Source organism: Hyla sarda, chromosome 2, assembly GCF_029499605.1.
Source record: "Hyla sarda isolate aHylSar1 chromosome 2, aHylSar1.hap1, whole genome shotgun sequence".
Lineage (NCBI taxonomy): Eukaryota > Metazoa > Chordata > Amphibia > Anura > Hylidae > Hyla > Hyla sarda.
In genome coordinates, this window is record NC_079190.1 from 185,392,661 (window position 1) to 185,410,213 (window position 17,553).

At 44.8% G+C, this 17,553-nt stretch overlaps 1 protein-coding gene across 1 annotated transcript in view; it reads left to right on the forward strand.

The window, feature by feature from the left end:
* Window positions 1-17,553, forward strand: part of GABRB3 (gamma-aminobutyric acid type A receptor subunit beta3) — a 216,110-nt gene that overhangs the window by 189,005 nt on the left and 9,552 nt on the right. The window contains exon 8 of the mRNA XM_056555900.1: window positions 15,523-15,767. Coding sequence (XP_056411875.1) covers window positions 15,523-15,767 — 245 coding nt within the window. The remainder of the gene's footprint in view (window positions 1-15,522; window positions 15,768-17,553) is intronic.

Sequence of the window (17,553 nt, forward strand, 5' to 3'; positions counted from 1 at the left end):
CACACATGTGTGTGTATATATATATATATATATATATATATATATATGATAGACACAACATTACATAGAGCAGCATTTAACACTTGTAACAGCAGAGCAGAATGTATTTTAAAGCCAAGATATGATAGTGTAAAAAATGGAGCACACAAGAAAGCTTGATGCCTAAAACATTACAAAAGATACCACATTGTCTAATAGATGTTTCATTTTTAAGCCTTATTTAAATAGTGCAATTTTAGTACCGTTTTTGCATGCATTCCTATGATTCAGTTTTTGGATAAAACTGAGAGAACTGTTATTGCTATATGTGCTCTATAAATTGTGGCCAACAATTTGCTTGGGACCCAGAACGAAAATAGAACCAAAAGTGAAAACTTCTTTGATAAGTCCACATATTGGAATTATATGTGGAATCATCTAGATATTGAGCCTGGAGGAGACTTATTAGACATCAAGGCAGAGATACTGGATAACTGAATAGGAGGCAGGAGGAGGGAGTCTGTCAGAGACAGGGATGATGCAGCCACCGTCATTCGGCACTGGGGAGAAGAGCCATGATGGGGACTGAGAATGAGTGGGGGCCATGCTGGGAGATAGAAATGAGACATACTAGGGGTCAGGAATGAGAAGGAGGAGTCCTGCAAGTGACTAGGAATGAGAGGGGTAGCTATAATTAAAACTACAAAAAATTCTGACTAAGAACCTGGCATTAGGGAGAAGCCATGCTAGGGGCCAGAAATAAGAAGGGGAGCTATAAAATGGACCATAAAGGAGATGTGGAGGCTTGTTGGGTAGCAGTAAATATATTGGGAGAGCCATGCTGAGGATTATGGAGCCATACAGTGGATAATGTGTACAACTTAGGTTGCTATATGTGACCGTAATGCATCACTCTCTTGTCTCTCTTTATCCTGTTTGGTTATTATCTATCTATATACATAAACATATGTGTATGTGTGTGTGTGTGTATATATATATATATATATATATATATATACAGTCAGGTCCATAAATATTGGGACTTCGACACAACTCTAACATTTTTGGCTTTAGACACCACCACAATGGATTTGAAATGTGCTTTAACTTCAGACTGTCAGCTTTAATTTGAGGGTATTTACATCCAAATCAGGTGAACGGTGTAGGAATTACAACAGTTTGCATATGTGCCTCCCGCTTGCTAAGGGACCAAAAGTAATGGAACAATTGGCTTCTCAGCTGTTCCATGGCAAGGTGTGTGTTATTCCCTCATTGTCCCAATTACAATGAGCAGATAAAAGGTCCAGAGTTCATTTCAAGTGTGCTATTTGCATTTGGAATATGTTGCTGTCAACTCTCAAGATGAGATCAAAGAGCTGTCCCTATCAGTAAAGCAAGCCATCATTAGGCTGAAAAAAAAAAAAAAAAAACACCAGAGATATAGCCAAAACATTAGGCGTGGCCAAAAAAACTGTTTGGAACATTCTTAAAAAGAAGACGCCCACGGGTGAGCTCAGCAACACCAAAAGACCCGGAAGACCAAGGAAAACAACTGTGGAGGATGACCGAAGAATTCTTTCCCTGGTGAAGAAAACCCCCTTCACAACATTTTGGCCAGATCAAGAACACTCTCCAGGAGGGGTAGGTGTACGTGTGTCAAAGTCAACAATCAAGAGAAGACTTCACCAGAGTGAATACAGAGGGTTAACCACAAGAGGTAAACCATTGGTGAGCCTCAAAAACAGGAAGGCCAGATTAGAGTTTGCCAAATGACATCTAAAAAAAACCTTCACAGTTCTGGAACAACATCCTATGGACAGATGAGACCAAGATCAACTTTTACCAGAGTAATGGGAAGAGAAGAGTATGGAGAAGGAAAGGAACTGCTCATGATCCTAAGCATACACCTCATCAGTGAAGCGTGGTGGTAGTGTCATGGCATAGTGGGCATGTATGGCTGCCAATGGAACTGCTTCTCTTGTATTTATTGATGATGTGACTGCTGAGAAAAGCAGCAGGATGAATTCTGAAGTGTTTCAGGCAATAATATCTGCTCATGTTCAGCAAAATGCTTTGGAACTCATTGGACGGTGCTTCACAGTGCAGATGGATAAAGACCCAAAGCATACTGCAAAAGCAACCAAAGAGTTTATTAAGGGAAATAAGTGGAATGTTATGCAAAGTCAATCACCTGACCTGAATCTGATTGAACATGCATTTCACTTTATGAAGACAAAACTGAAGGTAAAATGCCCCAAGAACAAGTAGGAACTGAAGACAGTTGCAGTAGAGGTCTATGCGTTCCAGATTTCAGGCTGTAATTGAATGCAAAGGATTTGCAACCAAGTATTAAAAATTTAAAGTTTGATTTATGATTATTATTCTGTCCCATTACTTTTGGTCCCTTAACAAGTGGGATACACATATGCAAACTATTGTAATTCCCACACCGTTCACCTGATTTGGATGTAAATACCATCAAATTAAAGCTGACAATCAGCCACTAAAGCTCATCTTGTTCATTTCATTTCAAATCCATTGTGGTGGTGTATAGAGCCAAACATTTTTGAATTGTGTCAATGTCCCAATATTTATGGACCTGACTGTATATATGTCACGATGCCGGCTGGCATGAGGTGGATCCTCTGTGCCAGAGAGGGATTGGCGTGGACCGTGCTAGTGGACCGGTTCTAAGTTACTACTGGTGTTCACCAGAGCCCGCCGCAAAGTGGGATGGTCTTGCTGCGGCGGTAGTAACCAGGTCGTATCCACTAGCAACGGCTCAACCTCTCTGACTGCTGAAGATAGGCGCGGTACAAGGGAGTAGACAAAAGCAAGGTCGGACGTAGCAGAAGGTCGGGGCAAGCAGCAAGGATCGTAGTCAGGGGCAACGGCAGGAGGTCTGGAACACAGGCTAGGAACACACAAGGGAGCGCTTTCACTAGGCACAAGGGCAACAAGATCCGGCGAGGGAGTGCAGGGGAAGTGAGGTATACATAGGGAGTGCACAGGTGAAGACACTAATTGGAACCACTGCGCCAATCAGTGGCGCAGTGGCCCTTTAAATCGCAGAGACCCGGCGCGCGCGCGCCCTAGGGAGCGGGGCCGCGCGCGCCGGGACAGGACCGAGGGAGAGCGAGTCAGGTACAGAAGCCGGGGTGCGCATCGCGAGCGGGCGCCACCCGCATCGCGAATCGCATCCCGGCTGGAGGCGGTATCGCAGCGCAACCGGTCAGTGGATCTGACCGGGGCGCTGCCGTAGCGAGGATGTTGCGAGCGCTCCGGGGAGGAGCGGGGACCCGGAGCGCTCGGCGTAACAGTACCCCCCCCCCCCCTTGGGTCTCCCCCTCTTCTTAGAGCCTGAGAACCTGAGGACCAGACTTTTATCTAGGATATTGTCCTCAGGTTCCCAGGATCTCTCTTCAGGACCACAGCCCTCCCAGTCCACTAAAAAAAAAGTTTTTCCTCTGACCTTTTTGGAGGCCAGTATCTCCTTTACGGAGAAGATGTCTGAAGAACCGGAGACAGGAGTAGGAGAAATAAGTTTGGGAGAGAAACGGTTGATGATGAGTGGTTTAAGAAGAGAGACATGAAAGGCATTAGGAATACGAAGAGAAGGAGGAAGAAGAAGTTTGTAAGAGACAGGATTAATTTGGCACAAGATTTTGAAAGGACCAAGATAGCGTGGTCCCAATTTGTAGCTGGGAACACGGAAGCGGACATATTTAGCGGAGAGCCATACCTTGTCTCCGGGAGAAAAAATGGGGGGAGCTCTTCTTTTCTTATCAGCAAACTTCTTCATGCGTGATGAAGCCTGTAAGAGAGAATTTTGGGTCTCTTTCCATATGGTGGAAAGATCACGAGTTATTTCATCCACAGCGGGCAAACCAGAGGGCAAGGGAGTAGGGAGGGGGGGAAGAGGGTGACGGCCGTACACCACGAAAAATGGGGATTTGGAAGAAGATTCAGAGACTCTGAAGTTGTACGAGAATTCGGCCCATGGAAGAAGATCTGCCCAGTCATCCTGGCGGGAGGAAACAAAATGCCGTAAATAATCACCCAGGACCTGGTTAATTCTTTCTACTTGCCCATTGGATTGAGGATGATAAGCAGAAGAAAAGTTTAATTTAATCTTGAGTTGTTTACAGAGAGCCCTCCAGAATTTTGACACGAATTGGACGCCTCTATCCGAGACGATCTGCGTGGGCAACCCGTGAAGACGAAAAATTTGTACAAAAAATTGTTTTGCCAACTGAGGCGCTGAAGGAAGACCAGGAAGAGGAATAAAATGTGCCATCTTGGAAAATCGATCAACGACCACCCAAACAACAGTGTTGCCACGGGATGGGGGTAAGTCTGTAATAAAGTCCATACCAATCAGAGACCAAGGCTGTTCGGGGACAGGCAGAGGATGAAGAAGACCAGCAGGCTTCTGGCGAGGAGTCTTATCCCGGGCACAGACAGTGCAGGCCCGCACAAAATCAACAACATCCGTTTCCAGAGTCGGCCACCAATAGAAACGAGAGATGAGTTGCAAGGATTTCTTGATGCCCACATGGCCTGCGAGATGGGAGGAGTGACCCCATTTGAGGATTCCGAGGCGTTGGCGTGGAGAAACGAAGGTCTTCCCTGGAGGAGTTTGCCTGATGGAGGCTGGAGAAGTGGAGATCAGGCAGTCAGGAGGAATGATGTGTTGCGGAGAGAGCTCTACTTCCGAGGCATCCGAGGAACGAGAGAGAGCATCGGCCCTAATGTTCTTATCGGCAGGGCGAAAGTGAATTTCAAAATTAAACCGGGCAAAGAACAGAGACCACCTGGCCTGGCGAGGGTTCAGCCGTTGGGCAGACTGGAGATAGGAGAGATTCTTGTGATCGGTGTAAATAATAACTGGAAATTTTGATCCCTCCAGCAGATGCCTCCATTCCTCAAGTGCTAATTTAATGGCCAGTAGCTCTCGATCCCCGATGGAGTAGTTCCTCTCCGCCGGAGAGAAGGTCCTAGAAAAAAAACCACAAGTAACAGCATGCCCAGAAGAATTTTTTTGTAGAAGAACCGCTCCAGCTCCTACTGAGGAGGCATCAACCTCCAATAGGAAGGGTTTAGATGGGTCAGGTCTGGAGAGCACGGGAGCAGAAGAAAAGGCAGACTTGAGCCGTTTAAAGGCGTCTTCCGCTTGAGGAGGCCATGACTTAGGATTGTCATTCTTCTTGATTAAAGCCACGATAGGAGCCACAATGGTGGAAAAATGTGGAATAAATTGTCTGTAATAATTGGCGAACCCCAAAAAACGTTGGATAGCACGGAGTCCGGAGGGGCGTGGCCAATCTAAGACGGCAGAGAGTTTGTCTGGGTCCATTTGTAGTCCCTGGCCAGAGACCAAGTATCCTAGGAAAGGAAGAGATTGACATTCAAACAGACATTTCTCCATTTTGGCATAAAGTTGATTGTCTCGAAGTCTCTGAAGAACCATGCGGACATGCTGGCGGTGTTCTTCTAGGTTGGCAGAAAAAATCAGAATATCGTCCAGATACACAACAACACAGGAATATAAGAGATCACGAAAAATTTCATTAACAAAGTCTTGGAAGACGGCAGGGGCGTTGCACAGGCCAAAGGGCATGACCAGATACTCAAAGTGTCCATCTCTAGTGTTAAATGCCGTTTTCCATTCGTCCCCCTCCCTGATGCGGATGAGATTATAAGCACCTCTTAAGTCCAGTTTGGTAAAGATGTGGGCACCTTGGAGGCGATCAAAGAGTTCAGAGATAAGAGGTAGAGGGTAGCGGTTCTTTACCGTGATTTTATTAAGTCCGCGGTAGTCAATGCAAGGACGTAGGGAGCCATCTTTTTTGGACACAAAGAAAAATCCAGCTCCGGCAGGAGAGGAGGATTTGCGGATAAACCCCTTTTTTAAATTTTCCTGGATGTACTCAGACATAGCAAGAGTCTCTGGGGCGGACAGAGGATAAATTCTGCCCCGGGGTGGAGTAGTGCCCGGGACAGGGGGAACCACAGGGTCACGGCAGGGAGTACTGGGAACCGGTTTAAGGCAGTCCTTGAAACAAGAGGTACCCCAGCTCTTGATCTCCCCTGTGGACCAATCCAGGGTTGGGGAATGGCGTTGAAGCCACGGTAGTCCAAGGAGAATTTCGGAAGTGCAATTGGGGAGGACCAAAAACTCAATTTTTTCATGATGAGGTCCGATGCACATTAGGAGGGGCTCCGTGCGGTAACGTATGGTACAGTCCAATCTTTCATTGTTAACACAATTGATGTAGAGGGGTCTGGCGAGACTGGTTACCGGGATGTTGAACCTGTTGATGAGAGAGGCCAAAATAAAGTTTCCTACAGATCCGTAATCCAAGAAGGCCATAGTAGAGAAGGAGAAGGTAGATGCAGATATCCGCACAGGCACAGTAAGACGTGGAGAAGCAGAGTTGACATCAAGGACTGTCTCACCTTTGTGCCGAGTCAGCGTGCGTCTTTCCAGGCGGGGAGGACGGATAGGACAATCCTTCAGGAAGTGTTCGGTACCGGCACAGTACAGGCAGAGATTCTCCATGCGGCGTCGTGTCCTCTCTTGAGGTGTCAGGCGAGACCGGTCAACTTGCATAGCCTCCACGGCGGGAGGCACAGGAACGGATTGCAGAGGACCAGAGGAGAGAGGAGCCGGGGAGAAAAAACGCCTCGTGCGAACAAAGTCCATATCCTGGCGGAGCTCCTGACGCCTTTCGGAAAAACGCATGTCAATGCGAGTGGCAAGATGAATGAGTTCATGTAGATTAGCAGGAATTTCTCGTGCGGCCAGAACATCTTTAATGTTGCTGGATAGGCCTTTTTTAAAGGTCGCGCAGAGGGCCTCATTATTCCAGGATAGTTCAGAAGCAAGAGTACGGAATTGTATGGCGTACTCGCCAACGGAAGAATTACCCTGGACCAGGTTCAGCAGGGCAGTCTCAGCAGAAGAGGCTCGGGCAGGTTCCTCAAAGACACTACGAATTTCCGAGAAGAAGGAGTGTACAGAGGCAGTGACGGGGTCATTGCGGTTCCAGAGCGGTGTGGCCCATGACAGAGCTTTTCCAGACAGAAGGCTGACTACGAAAGCCACCTTAGACCTTTCAGTAGGAAACTGGTCCGACATCATCTCCAAGTGCAGGGAACATTGTGAAAGAAAGCCACGGCAAAACTTAGAGTCCCCATCAAATTTATCCGGCAAGGATAGTCGTAGGCCTGAAGCGGCCACTCGCTGCGGAGGAGGTGCAGGAGCTGGCGGAGGAGATGATTGCTGAAGCTGTGGTAGTAGCTGCTGTAGCATCACGGTCAGTTGAGACAGCTGGTGGCCTTGTTGCGCTATCTGTTGTGACTGCTGGGCGACCACCGTGGTGAGGTCGGCGACAACTGGCAGAGGTACTTCAGCGGGATCCATGGCCGGATCTACTGTCACGATGCCGGCTGGCAGGAGGTGGATCCTCTGTGCCAGAGAGGGATTGGCGTGGACCGTGCTAGTGGACCGGTTCTAAGTTACTACTGGTGTTCACCAGAGCCCGCGGCAAAGCGGGATGGTCTTGCTGCGGCGGTAGTAACCAGGTCGTATCCACTAGCAACGGCTCAACCTCTCTGACTGCTGAAGATAGGCGCGGTACAAGGGAGTAGACAAAAGCAAGGTCGGACGTAGCAGAAGGTCGGGGCAGGCAGCAAGGATCGTAGTCAGGGGCAACGGCAGGAGGTCTGGAACACAGGCTAGGAACACACAAGGGAACGCTTTCACTAGGCACAAGGGCAACAAGATCCGGCGAGGGAGTGCAGGGGAAGTGAGGTATACATAGGGAGTGCACAGGTGAAGACACTAATTGGAACCACTGCGCCAATCAGTGACGCAGTGGCCCTTTAAATCGCAGAGACCCGGCGCGCGCGCGCCCTAGGGAGCGGGGCCGCGCGCGCCGGGACAGGACCGAGGGAGAGCGAGTCAGGTACGGAAGCCGGGGTGCGCATCGCGAGCGGGCGCCACCCGCATCGCGAATCGCATCCCGGCTGGAGGCGGTATCGCAGCGCACCCGGTCAGTGGATCTGACCGGGGCGCTGCCGTAGCGAGGATGTTGCGAGCGCTCCGGGGAGGAGCGGGGACCCGGAGCGCTCGGCGTAACAATATATACAGTGTGTATATGTATATGTATGTATGTGTGTGTGTGTGTGTGTGTGTAAACTCATTGGGGGAGATATATCAAAACCTGTCCAGAAAACAGGAAAAGTTGCTGAGTTGCCGATAGCAACCAATCAGATCGCTTCTTTCAATTTTGAAAACGCCTTTGAAAAATTAAAGAAGCGATCTGATTGGTTGCTATGGGCAACTCAGTAACTTTTCCTATGGTCAAGTTTTGATAAATCTCCCCCAATGTGTGTATGTGTATATGTACATTGGGGCAAGTATTTAGTTAGCCACCAATTGTGCGAGTTCTCCCACTTAAAAAGATGAGAGAGGCCTGTAATTTTCATCATAGGTATACCTCAACTATGAGAGACATAATGATAATATATATTATTTGCAAATAATGGTGGAAAATAAGTATTTGGTCACCTACAAAAAAAAAAAAAAAAAGATTAATGGCACCCGTTTTGACTTATCAGTGTAAAAGACACCTGTCCACAACCTCAAACAGTCACACTCCAAACTCCACAATGGCCAAGACCAAAGAGCTGTCGAAGGACACCAGAAACTAAATTGCAGACCTGCACCAGGCTGGGAAGACTGAATCTGCAATAGCCAAGCAGCTTGATGAGAAGAAATCAACTGTAGGAGAAATTATTAGAAAATGGAAGACATACAAGAACACTGATAATCTCCCTCGATCTGGGGCTCCACACAAGATCTCACCCCGTGGTGTCAAAATGATCACTAGGACGATGAGCAAAAATCCCAGAGCCACACGGGGGGACCTAGTGAATGACCTCCAGAGAGCTGGGACCAAAGTAACAAAGGCTACCATCAGTAACACACTATGCCGCCAGGGACTCAAATCATGCAGTGCCAGACACATCCCCCTGCTTAAGCCAGTACGTGTCTGGGCCCATCTGAAGTTTTCTAGAGAGCATTTGGATGATCCAGAAGAGTATTTGGAGAATGTCATGTGGTCAGATGAAACTCAAGTTGTCGTATTTGGAGGAGAAAGAATGCTGGGTTGCAACCCATGAAGACCATACCTACTGTGAAGCATGGGGGTGGAAACATCATGCTTTGGGGCTGTTTTTCTGCCAAGGGACCAGGACGACTGATCCGTGTAAAGGAAAGAATGAATGGGGCCATGTATCATGAAATTTTGAATGAAAATCTTCTTCCATCAGCAAGGGCATTGAAGATGAAACGTGGCTGGGTATTTCAGCAGGACAATGATTCCAAACACATCGCCCGAGCAAAGAAGGAGTGGCTTAGTAAGGAGCATTTCAAGGTCCTAGTCAGTCTCCAGATCTCAACCCTATAGAAAGCCTTTGGAGGGAGTTGAAAGTCTGTGTTGCCCAGCAACAGCCCCAACACATAACTGCTCTAGAGGAGATCTGCATGGTGGAATGGGCCAAAATACCAGCAACAGTGTGAAGACTTACAGAAAACGTTTGACCTCTGTCATTGCCAACAAAGGGTATATAACAAAGTATTGAGATGTAATTTTGTTATTGACCAAATATTTATATTCCCACAATAATTTGCAAAAAAATTATTTAATAATCCGACAATGTGATTTTATTTATTTTTTCTTTTTTCTCAGTATGTCTCTCATAGTTGAGGTATACCTATGATGAAAATTACAGGCCTCTCTCATCTTTTTAAGTGGGAGAACTTGCACAATTGGTGGCTGACTAAATACTTTTTTGCCCCACTGGATGTATGTGTGTATGTTCCAGCATCACTTCCAAACCGCTAAAAATATTCACATGAAACTTGGTACACATGTTACTTGTATGTCAACTACAAACAGGATAGGTAAATTAACAATTACCCACCCCCCATTTGCGAAGGTTAGGGTTTTTGCTTAACAAGGCACTGTCATTGTTAAAAACTTTTCATATATTGCAGGACTCATTATAATATGACATTTCACAATATACACCTGTTAAAAAAAATTTCAATTTTCACCTGAAATTCAAGCTCAAAATAGCCACCACTAGGGGTCGCCTGTCTTTTAGCCAGACAGACTAGTCTAGATATCCAGTATAGGAGATTTCTATTGTGTATGCAAAACTACAGATAAAGGATGTGTGGACATGCTGGGAGCTGTAGTTTTAAAACAGCTGGAGGCAACACTGCTCTAACACAGTTATTTACAAACATTGCGGCTTCAGTTATTACTAAACTACAACTCCCAGCATGCTGAAATAGTCAAAGCTTTCTCAGACTCCTGAATGACAAAGAAGTTGATCAGACATTCAGGAGTCTGTGAAAGGTCATCTTGACAGCTATGCTGATTAGCATCCAGCTTTACTAGGAGAAGATAAAACAGATAGAACATGTATTTATAAAAATGCTGTACTTTTATCTAAAAAACCCTTGCACTAATTTTATAAAGATCTATTCTTATATTTATACATTTTATCCTGTTATGAATTCACCATAATTGGGGATATTTATCAAAACCTGTGCAGAGGAAAAGTTGCCCAGTTTCCCATAGCAACCAATCAGATTGCTTCTTTCATTTTGCAGAGGCCTTGTTAAAAATGAAAGAAGCGATCTGATTGGTTGTTATGGGCAACTGGGCAACTTTTCCTCTGGACAGGTTTTGATAAATCTCCCCCCAATGTCTTCTGATTACTGCAGGCAAGCTCCAAATATCTTCCTCGCACACATGACACAGCATAAAACCAGAGAGGAAAGGGTTACAGGTTAGCAGAGTACTGATTGGCTGACTGCACAGGCTTGCTCCTGTGAGGGAGACAGACTGACACGCCCCCTCCAGCCTGCACATAGAAAAAGTAACTCACCAGCAGATAAATAGGGATGAGTGGCATAGGCCATATTCGAATTTGCGATATTTCGCAAATATATGGACGAATATTCGTCATATATTCGCGAAATTCCCATATTCGTTATATTCTTTTTTTCACGTATGTGAAAATATATTCGCATATTCGCGAATATTGAGCCCTCCCTTCTTTAATGGTATAGGGTACTGTGACTAGTGCATTAACTCTGTAATTTTTCGCTCATTGAATTCAATAGGCCAATTGTGGTCTATGGGGATCTCACGTCATTTAAAACAGTAAACTAAGCAGGACTGTCTTGGCAGTACAGTGGATGGGAGACCACCACGGGTTTGAGTCCCAGGGTGGGACAGAGTTTTACAGTGTTGTAGTTTAACTTTACTTTCCTGGAAACGCTGCTGAGTTGCCCATAGCAACCAACCAGATTGCTTCTTTCATTTTTCACAAGGCCTCTGCAAAATGAAAGAAGCGATCTGATTGGTTGCTATGGGCAACTCAGAAACTTTTCCTGGAAAAGCTGCTAAGTTGCCCATAGCAACCAGATTGCTTCCTCCATTTTTCAGAGGCCTTTTCAAAAATGAAGGAAGCAATCTGGTTGGTTGCTATGGGCAACTGCACAACCCTTCCTCTACACTGGTTTTCCGCATATGCGAGAATATTGAGCCCTGCCTTATTTAATGGTATAGGGAACTGTGACTACTGCATTAACTCTGTGATTTTTTGTCCATTGAAACCAATAGGCCAATTGTGGTCTATGGGGATCTCATGGCATATAAAACAGTAAACTAAGCAGGACTGTCTTGGCAGCACAGTGGAATAGGAGACCACAATGGGTTCGAGTCCCGGGGTGAGACAGAGTTTTACAGTGTTGTGGTTTAACTCTACTTTCCTGGAAAAGTTGCCCATAGCAACCAATCAGATCGCTTCTTTCATTTTTCACAAGGCCTCTGCAACATGAAGGAAGCGATCTGATTGGTTGCTATGGGCAACTCAGAAACTTTTCCTCTGGACAGGTTTTGATAAATCTCCCTCTATGGGGGAGATTCATCAAAACCAGTGTAGAGGAAGAGTTGTGCAGTTGCCCATAGCAACCAATCAGATTGCTTCTTTCATTTTAGAAAAGGCCTCTGAAAAATGAAGGAAGCAATCTGAAAACTTCCAGGAAAAGCTGCTGAGTTGCCCATAGCAACCAATCAGATTGCTTCTTTCATTTTGCAGAGGCCTTGTGAAAAATGAAAGAAGCTATCTGATTGGTTGCTATGGGCAGCTCAGAAACTTTTCCTCTGGACAGGTTTTGATAAATCTCCCTCTATGGGGGAGATTCATCATAACCAGTGTAGAGGAAGAGTTGTGAAGTTCCCCAGGAAAGTAAAGTTAGACCACAACACTGTAAAACTCTGTCCCACCTCGGAACTCGAACCCGTGGTGGTCTCCCAGCCACTGTGCTGCCAAGATGGTCCTGCTTAGCTTACTGTTTGACATACCGTGAGATCCCCATAGACCACAATGGGCCTATTGGTTTCAATGGGCAAAAATTCACAGAGTTAATGCACTAGTCACAGTTGATCACTGATGAAGGGCGCATGTGCCTGAAACGCGTCTGTCCTGCTGGTTGTTTGTACCGTTTTTACCGTGAGTTAATAAAATCTGGATTTTCTACTGACCCACGCTGGATTGCCGTTCTTGCGTTTGAATTTGTGTGCACCAGGCTGGGTGCGAATCCGTGTTGAGGGTGAACGGGTGGAGTGAGCTGGATCACATTGCCTACACACTAGTCACAGTTCCCTACACCATTAAATAAGGGAGGACTAAATATTCGCGAATATGCGCATATATTTTTACATATGTGAAAAAAATATGAATATTCGTAATTACGAATATATAGTGCTATATTCGCGAATTCCCGAATATGCAATATTCGCAAATAAAATTCGAATTGCGAATATTCGCGAGCAACACTACAGATAAATGCTTATATCTCTGGATATATAGGTCAGAGACACATAAAATTCATAGGCACATGATCAGGATTGGGTCCTGAGCAACATATCACTTTTTTTTCCTTTTTTTTTGCACTATGACAGGTACGCTTTAAAGTTTCATACAAGTCTGTGGGAAATATATTACTGCATGTGTCCAAACAGCTGGAGATATTTCGATATTTAATCACATGTTACTTATATGTCTACTAAAAATATAGGATAGTTAATTTAACCATAACCTACCCCAACTTGTGAGCGTCGGGGTTTTTATTTAAAGTCCCATGCAAATATATAGGAAATGTATGTTCCAGCATAACTTTCATAAGGCTGGAGATATTTTGATAATACATGGTACTAGAGATGAGCGAACTTACAGTAAATTTGATTCGTCACGAACTTCTCGGCTCGGCAGTTGATGACTTATCCTGCGTAAATTAGTTCAGCCTTCAGGTGCTCCGGTGGGCTGGAAAAGGTGGATACATTTCTAGGAAAGAGTCTCCTAGGACTGTATCCACCTTTTCCAGCCCACCGGAGCACCTGAAAGCTGAACTAATTTATGCAGGAAAAGTCATCAACTGCCGAGCCGAGAAGTTTGTGACGAATCGAACTTACTGTAAGTTCGCTCATCTCTACTTGGTACACATATTACTTATATGTCAAATAAAAATATATGATAGTTAAATTAACCCTAATCTACCCCCTTACGTGAAAGATGGGGTTTAAGTCCAATGCAAGTATATGGGACTTTCAGTACCTTACTCCACAAGCTCTGCTCTGTATCTCCTGGTGAATGCCTCAGTCCGGCTTGCAAGTAACACACCCCACATGCCACGCCCCATCTCACAAAGACACACCCACAGTTTAAGCCACACCCCTTTTATTTCTACCCTTTTTGTGCATTATCTGGCTTGCAACTTATGTCCACAGCTAAAAAGCCATGTCCCCTTCTATTTTCGGTTTAAAATACCTTTATCACAACTCATCCCCACCTGAGAACAGGATCCTGTAGGATTAGAGGTCAGGATATAGGGATGGGATATATGAACTGGATATGAGGTCAGGATAAAAGGACGGGATAAAAGGTCGGCATATGAGGCCGAGATATGAGGTTGGGATAGGAGGTCGGGATAGGAGGTCGGGATAGGAGGCCAGGATAGGAGGCCGGGATATGAGGTCGGGATATGAGGACGGGATATGAGGACGGGATATGAGGACTGGATATGAGAACTGGATATGAGGACTGGATATGAGGATAATATATAAGGACAGGATATGAGGTCAAAAGCTTCCTCTTTGTTGCTTTTCCTCCCCAACAAGGATTAGGAATGAAAAACTAGGTTAATGAATAAAACTGCTGGATTTTATCTCCAAAAAGTCTTTTAGCACTATATCCGTCTTCTCTTATCTATACTGTAGATTAGGAATGAGATGCGTAGGCTTGCTTGGGACTTAGGTAACGCATCCTATATCTGAATGAACTAATCGTATAAAATACTTTCGTCTTTACATAGTTGAATGTGCTGATAACAAAATCACACAAAAATTATCAATGGAAATCAAATTTATCAACCCATGGAGGTCTGTATGTGGAGACACACTCAAAATCAAAGTGGAAAACCACACTACAGGCTGATCCAACTTTATGTAATGTCCTTAAACAAGTCAAAATGAGGCTCAGTAGTGTGTGTAGCCTCCACATGCCCGTATGACCTCCCTACAATGCCTGGGCATGCTCCTTATGAGGTGGCGGATGGTCACCTGAAGGATGTCCTCCCAGACCTGGACTGAAGCATCTGCCAACTCCTGGACACTCTGTGGTGCAACGTGGCATTGGGGGATGGAGCGATACATGATGTCCCAGATGTGCTCAATCAGATTCAGGTCTGGGGAACGGGCGGGCCAGTCAATAGCATCAATGCCTTCCTCTTGCAGGAACTGCTGACACACTCTAGCCACATGAGGTCTAGCATTGTTTTGCATTACGAGGAACCCAACCGCACCAGCATATGGTCTCAAAAGGGGTCTACGGATCTCATTTTGTTACCTAATAGCAGTCAGGCTACCTCTGGCAAGCACATGGAGGGCTGTGCGGCCCACCAAAGAAATGCCACCCCTCACCATTACTGACCATCCTCCAAACAGGTCATGCTGGAGGATGTTGCAGGCAGCAGAACGTTCTCCACGGTGTCTCCAGACTCTGTCACATCTGTCACATGTGCTCAGTGTGAACCTGAGCAGTTTATATATTAAAGACCAGTTTTGTGCAACTTTGGGTGATCAACTCAATGGCATTTTAATGCATTAGGGTTTTTTCACACATATTAAATTAAAATAGGTTTTTTCTTTACAGAATTTACCATTCATGTTCTTGCAGCCAAAAGTAACAAACATTTCTGCCATGTTTGAATATAGTTTATCTTATGTCTTGTGAACACTATATATATAAACTTGTCTTAAGTGAACATGTAAGAAATGATGACAATTCTCTGCTACTGAAGAATCTATTTGCTTGTTTTCATAGATTTTCTAATATATATATATTTATTCTTTTTAATTGTACTAATAATTATAATACATCCTCATTTCTTTTCAGGTATAACTACTGTACTGACTATGACAACTATCAACACTCATCTCCGAGAGACATTGCCTAAAATCCCTTATGTAAAAGCCATTGACATGTACTTGATGGGATGCTTTGTATTTGTATTTTTGGCCTTGCTTGAGTATGCTTTTGTCAACTATATATTTTTTGGAAGAGGCCCACAAATGCAAAAGAAGCTTGCAGAGAAGACAGCCAAAGCAAATAATGATCGCTCCAAATTTGAAAGCAACCGGGTAAAACTCTTTCTCCTGGATTTACATTCAAGTAAATGTTCATGTGGGTCTTAACATAGACTGAACCCTCAAAAACAGTGTTTAAAGGGATGTCCAAAAGTTTTAAAACGTTAAAAGTCTTCAGGAAATGTAATGAAATGAAAAAGCAAATGTAAAATAACTTAAACACAGTTCTCCCCTCAAAATGTCATGCAAACTTCTCCAAGGTTGCAACTGACAGACAGTCATAGGTGGCTCCAGACTTTGTGAGGCCTTAGGCAAAAAACTCAATCATGAGCCCCCCCCCCCCCCCCCCCCCTTGCAAATTGAAGAGAATGGGGTGCATGCAGTATATTCACCACCACTTACCAGTGGCGCACGCAGGATTTTCTCAGGGGTTGGGGTTTAAAAACATAAAATAATACCTCCACACCAGGACAGAATATTACTCCTGCTGTTATTATATAAAAACCACTATACAGAGGCCAATGACTTCACTATTCAAGGGAAAAATACTTGCATGGCAACATGACCACTACCATTGCCACCATAGAGTGACAGGATAATACTACCATACTGATACCAGTATCACCAATAACACCACTATACACAGACCAGTATAACCAACGACCAGTATAACCACCGGCCCAAACCATCATGGCGATTTCTTCCAGCCACAACTCATCTCAGAACCTGCCAGACAACCATTTAAGACTCTGCACTTTCCCAGCACTTAAAGCACTCTATACAGTAATAATAAAGCCATGGGTGTCCCAAACAGTATATTGGTGAATGGGTTGGGTTGGTTGCTCAAGTGGGTAGACAGGTCCCTTTACCTTGTTTTCCCCATTACACAAGGAAAGCCCACAGTAGGTAGGTAGGGAATCCCCCTATAGGATAGAAGCCCCCAGTAGGTCGACAATGTCCCTAGTAGGTAGGTAGTAGGTGATGCCCCCCCCCGTAGGTAGTAGGTAATGCCCCCCAGGTAGGTCATATTAATGCTCCCAGTAGGTAATGCCCCCGGTAGGTATGTCTTAGGTAATGCCCCCAGTAGGTAGTGCCCCCAGATAAGTAATTCCCCCAAGTAGGTAGTAGGCAATTTCATTAGGTAGGTAATGCCCCTATTAGGTAGGCAATGCCCCCAGTAGGCAGTACCCTCTGGGTAGGTAATGCTCCCAGTAGGTAACGTCCCCACTTGGTGTATAAATGGCCCACCCTGTACAATATAATGCATTAGGATAAATCGAAATGCGGTATAACTTTGGACTAAAATTCTTATACATTCTGTGGATAGTGGGAGATGGCCTGTGTGTAGACTACAGTGTGTGACTGCTGGTTACTGTGTAATGCTGTTATCTGCAGATGCAGCAGACTGTGTTGTCAACAGTGTACCTGGACCAAATTATAAATTTTGCTACCATCTTCATTACCAGGAACAGGATACAATGTAACAGAGTCCCAGATCTAAAAACTTAATCATATGAAATCTCTTCCAATGCACTTTTTAAATAAACATGTCCTGCAATAAATCTGAACACATATAGTACATTTTGCAGCAGTAAACAAAATCACCACTTCAGTGAAATTTCAATTTAGTCAATATAGTCGATGCTCTCACGTAGTTGGCCATGTGTGCCTGGTTCCATCATTTAATAATAATATTGTTGAAACATTTATTTAATCAGTTCCGGTCTGATAAGAAGGAGAAATACTATATGCTTTACGCCTGGCATATTCAGGTCTGACAATTTTGTCAGCATTGTAAACTCAGCAGCTAAACACAGGATCTGAATGGCATGCTCAGTGA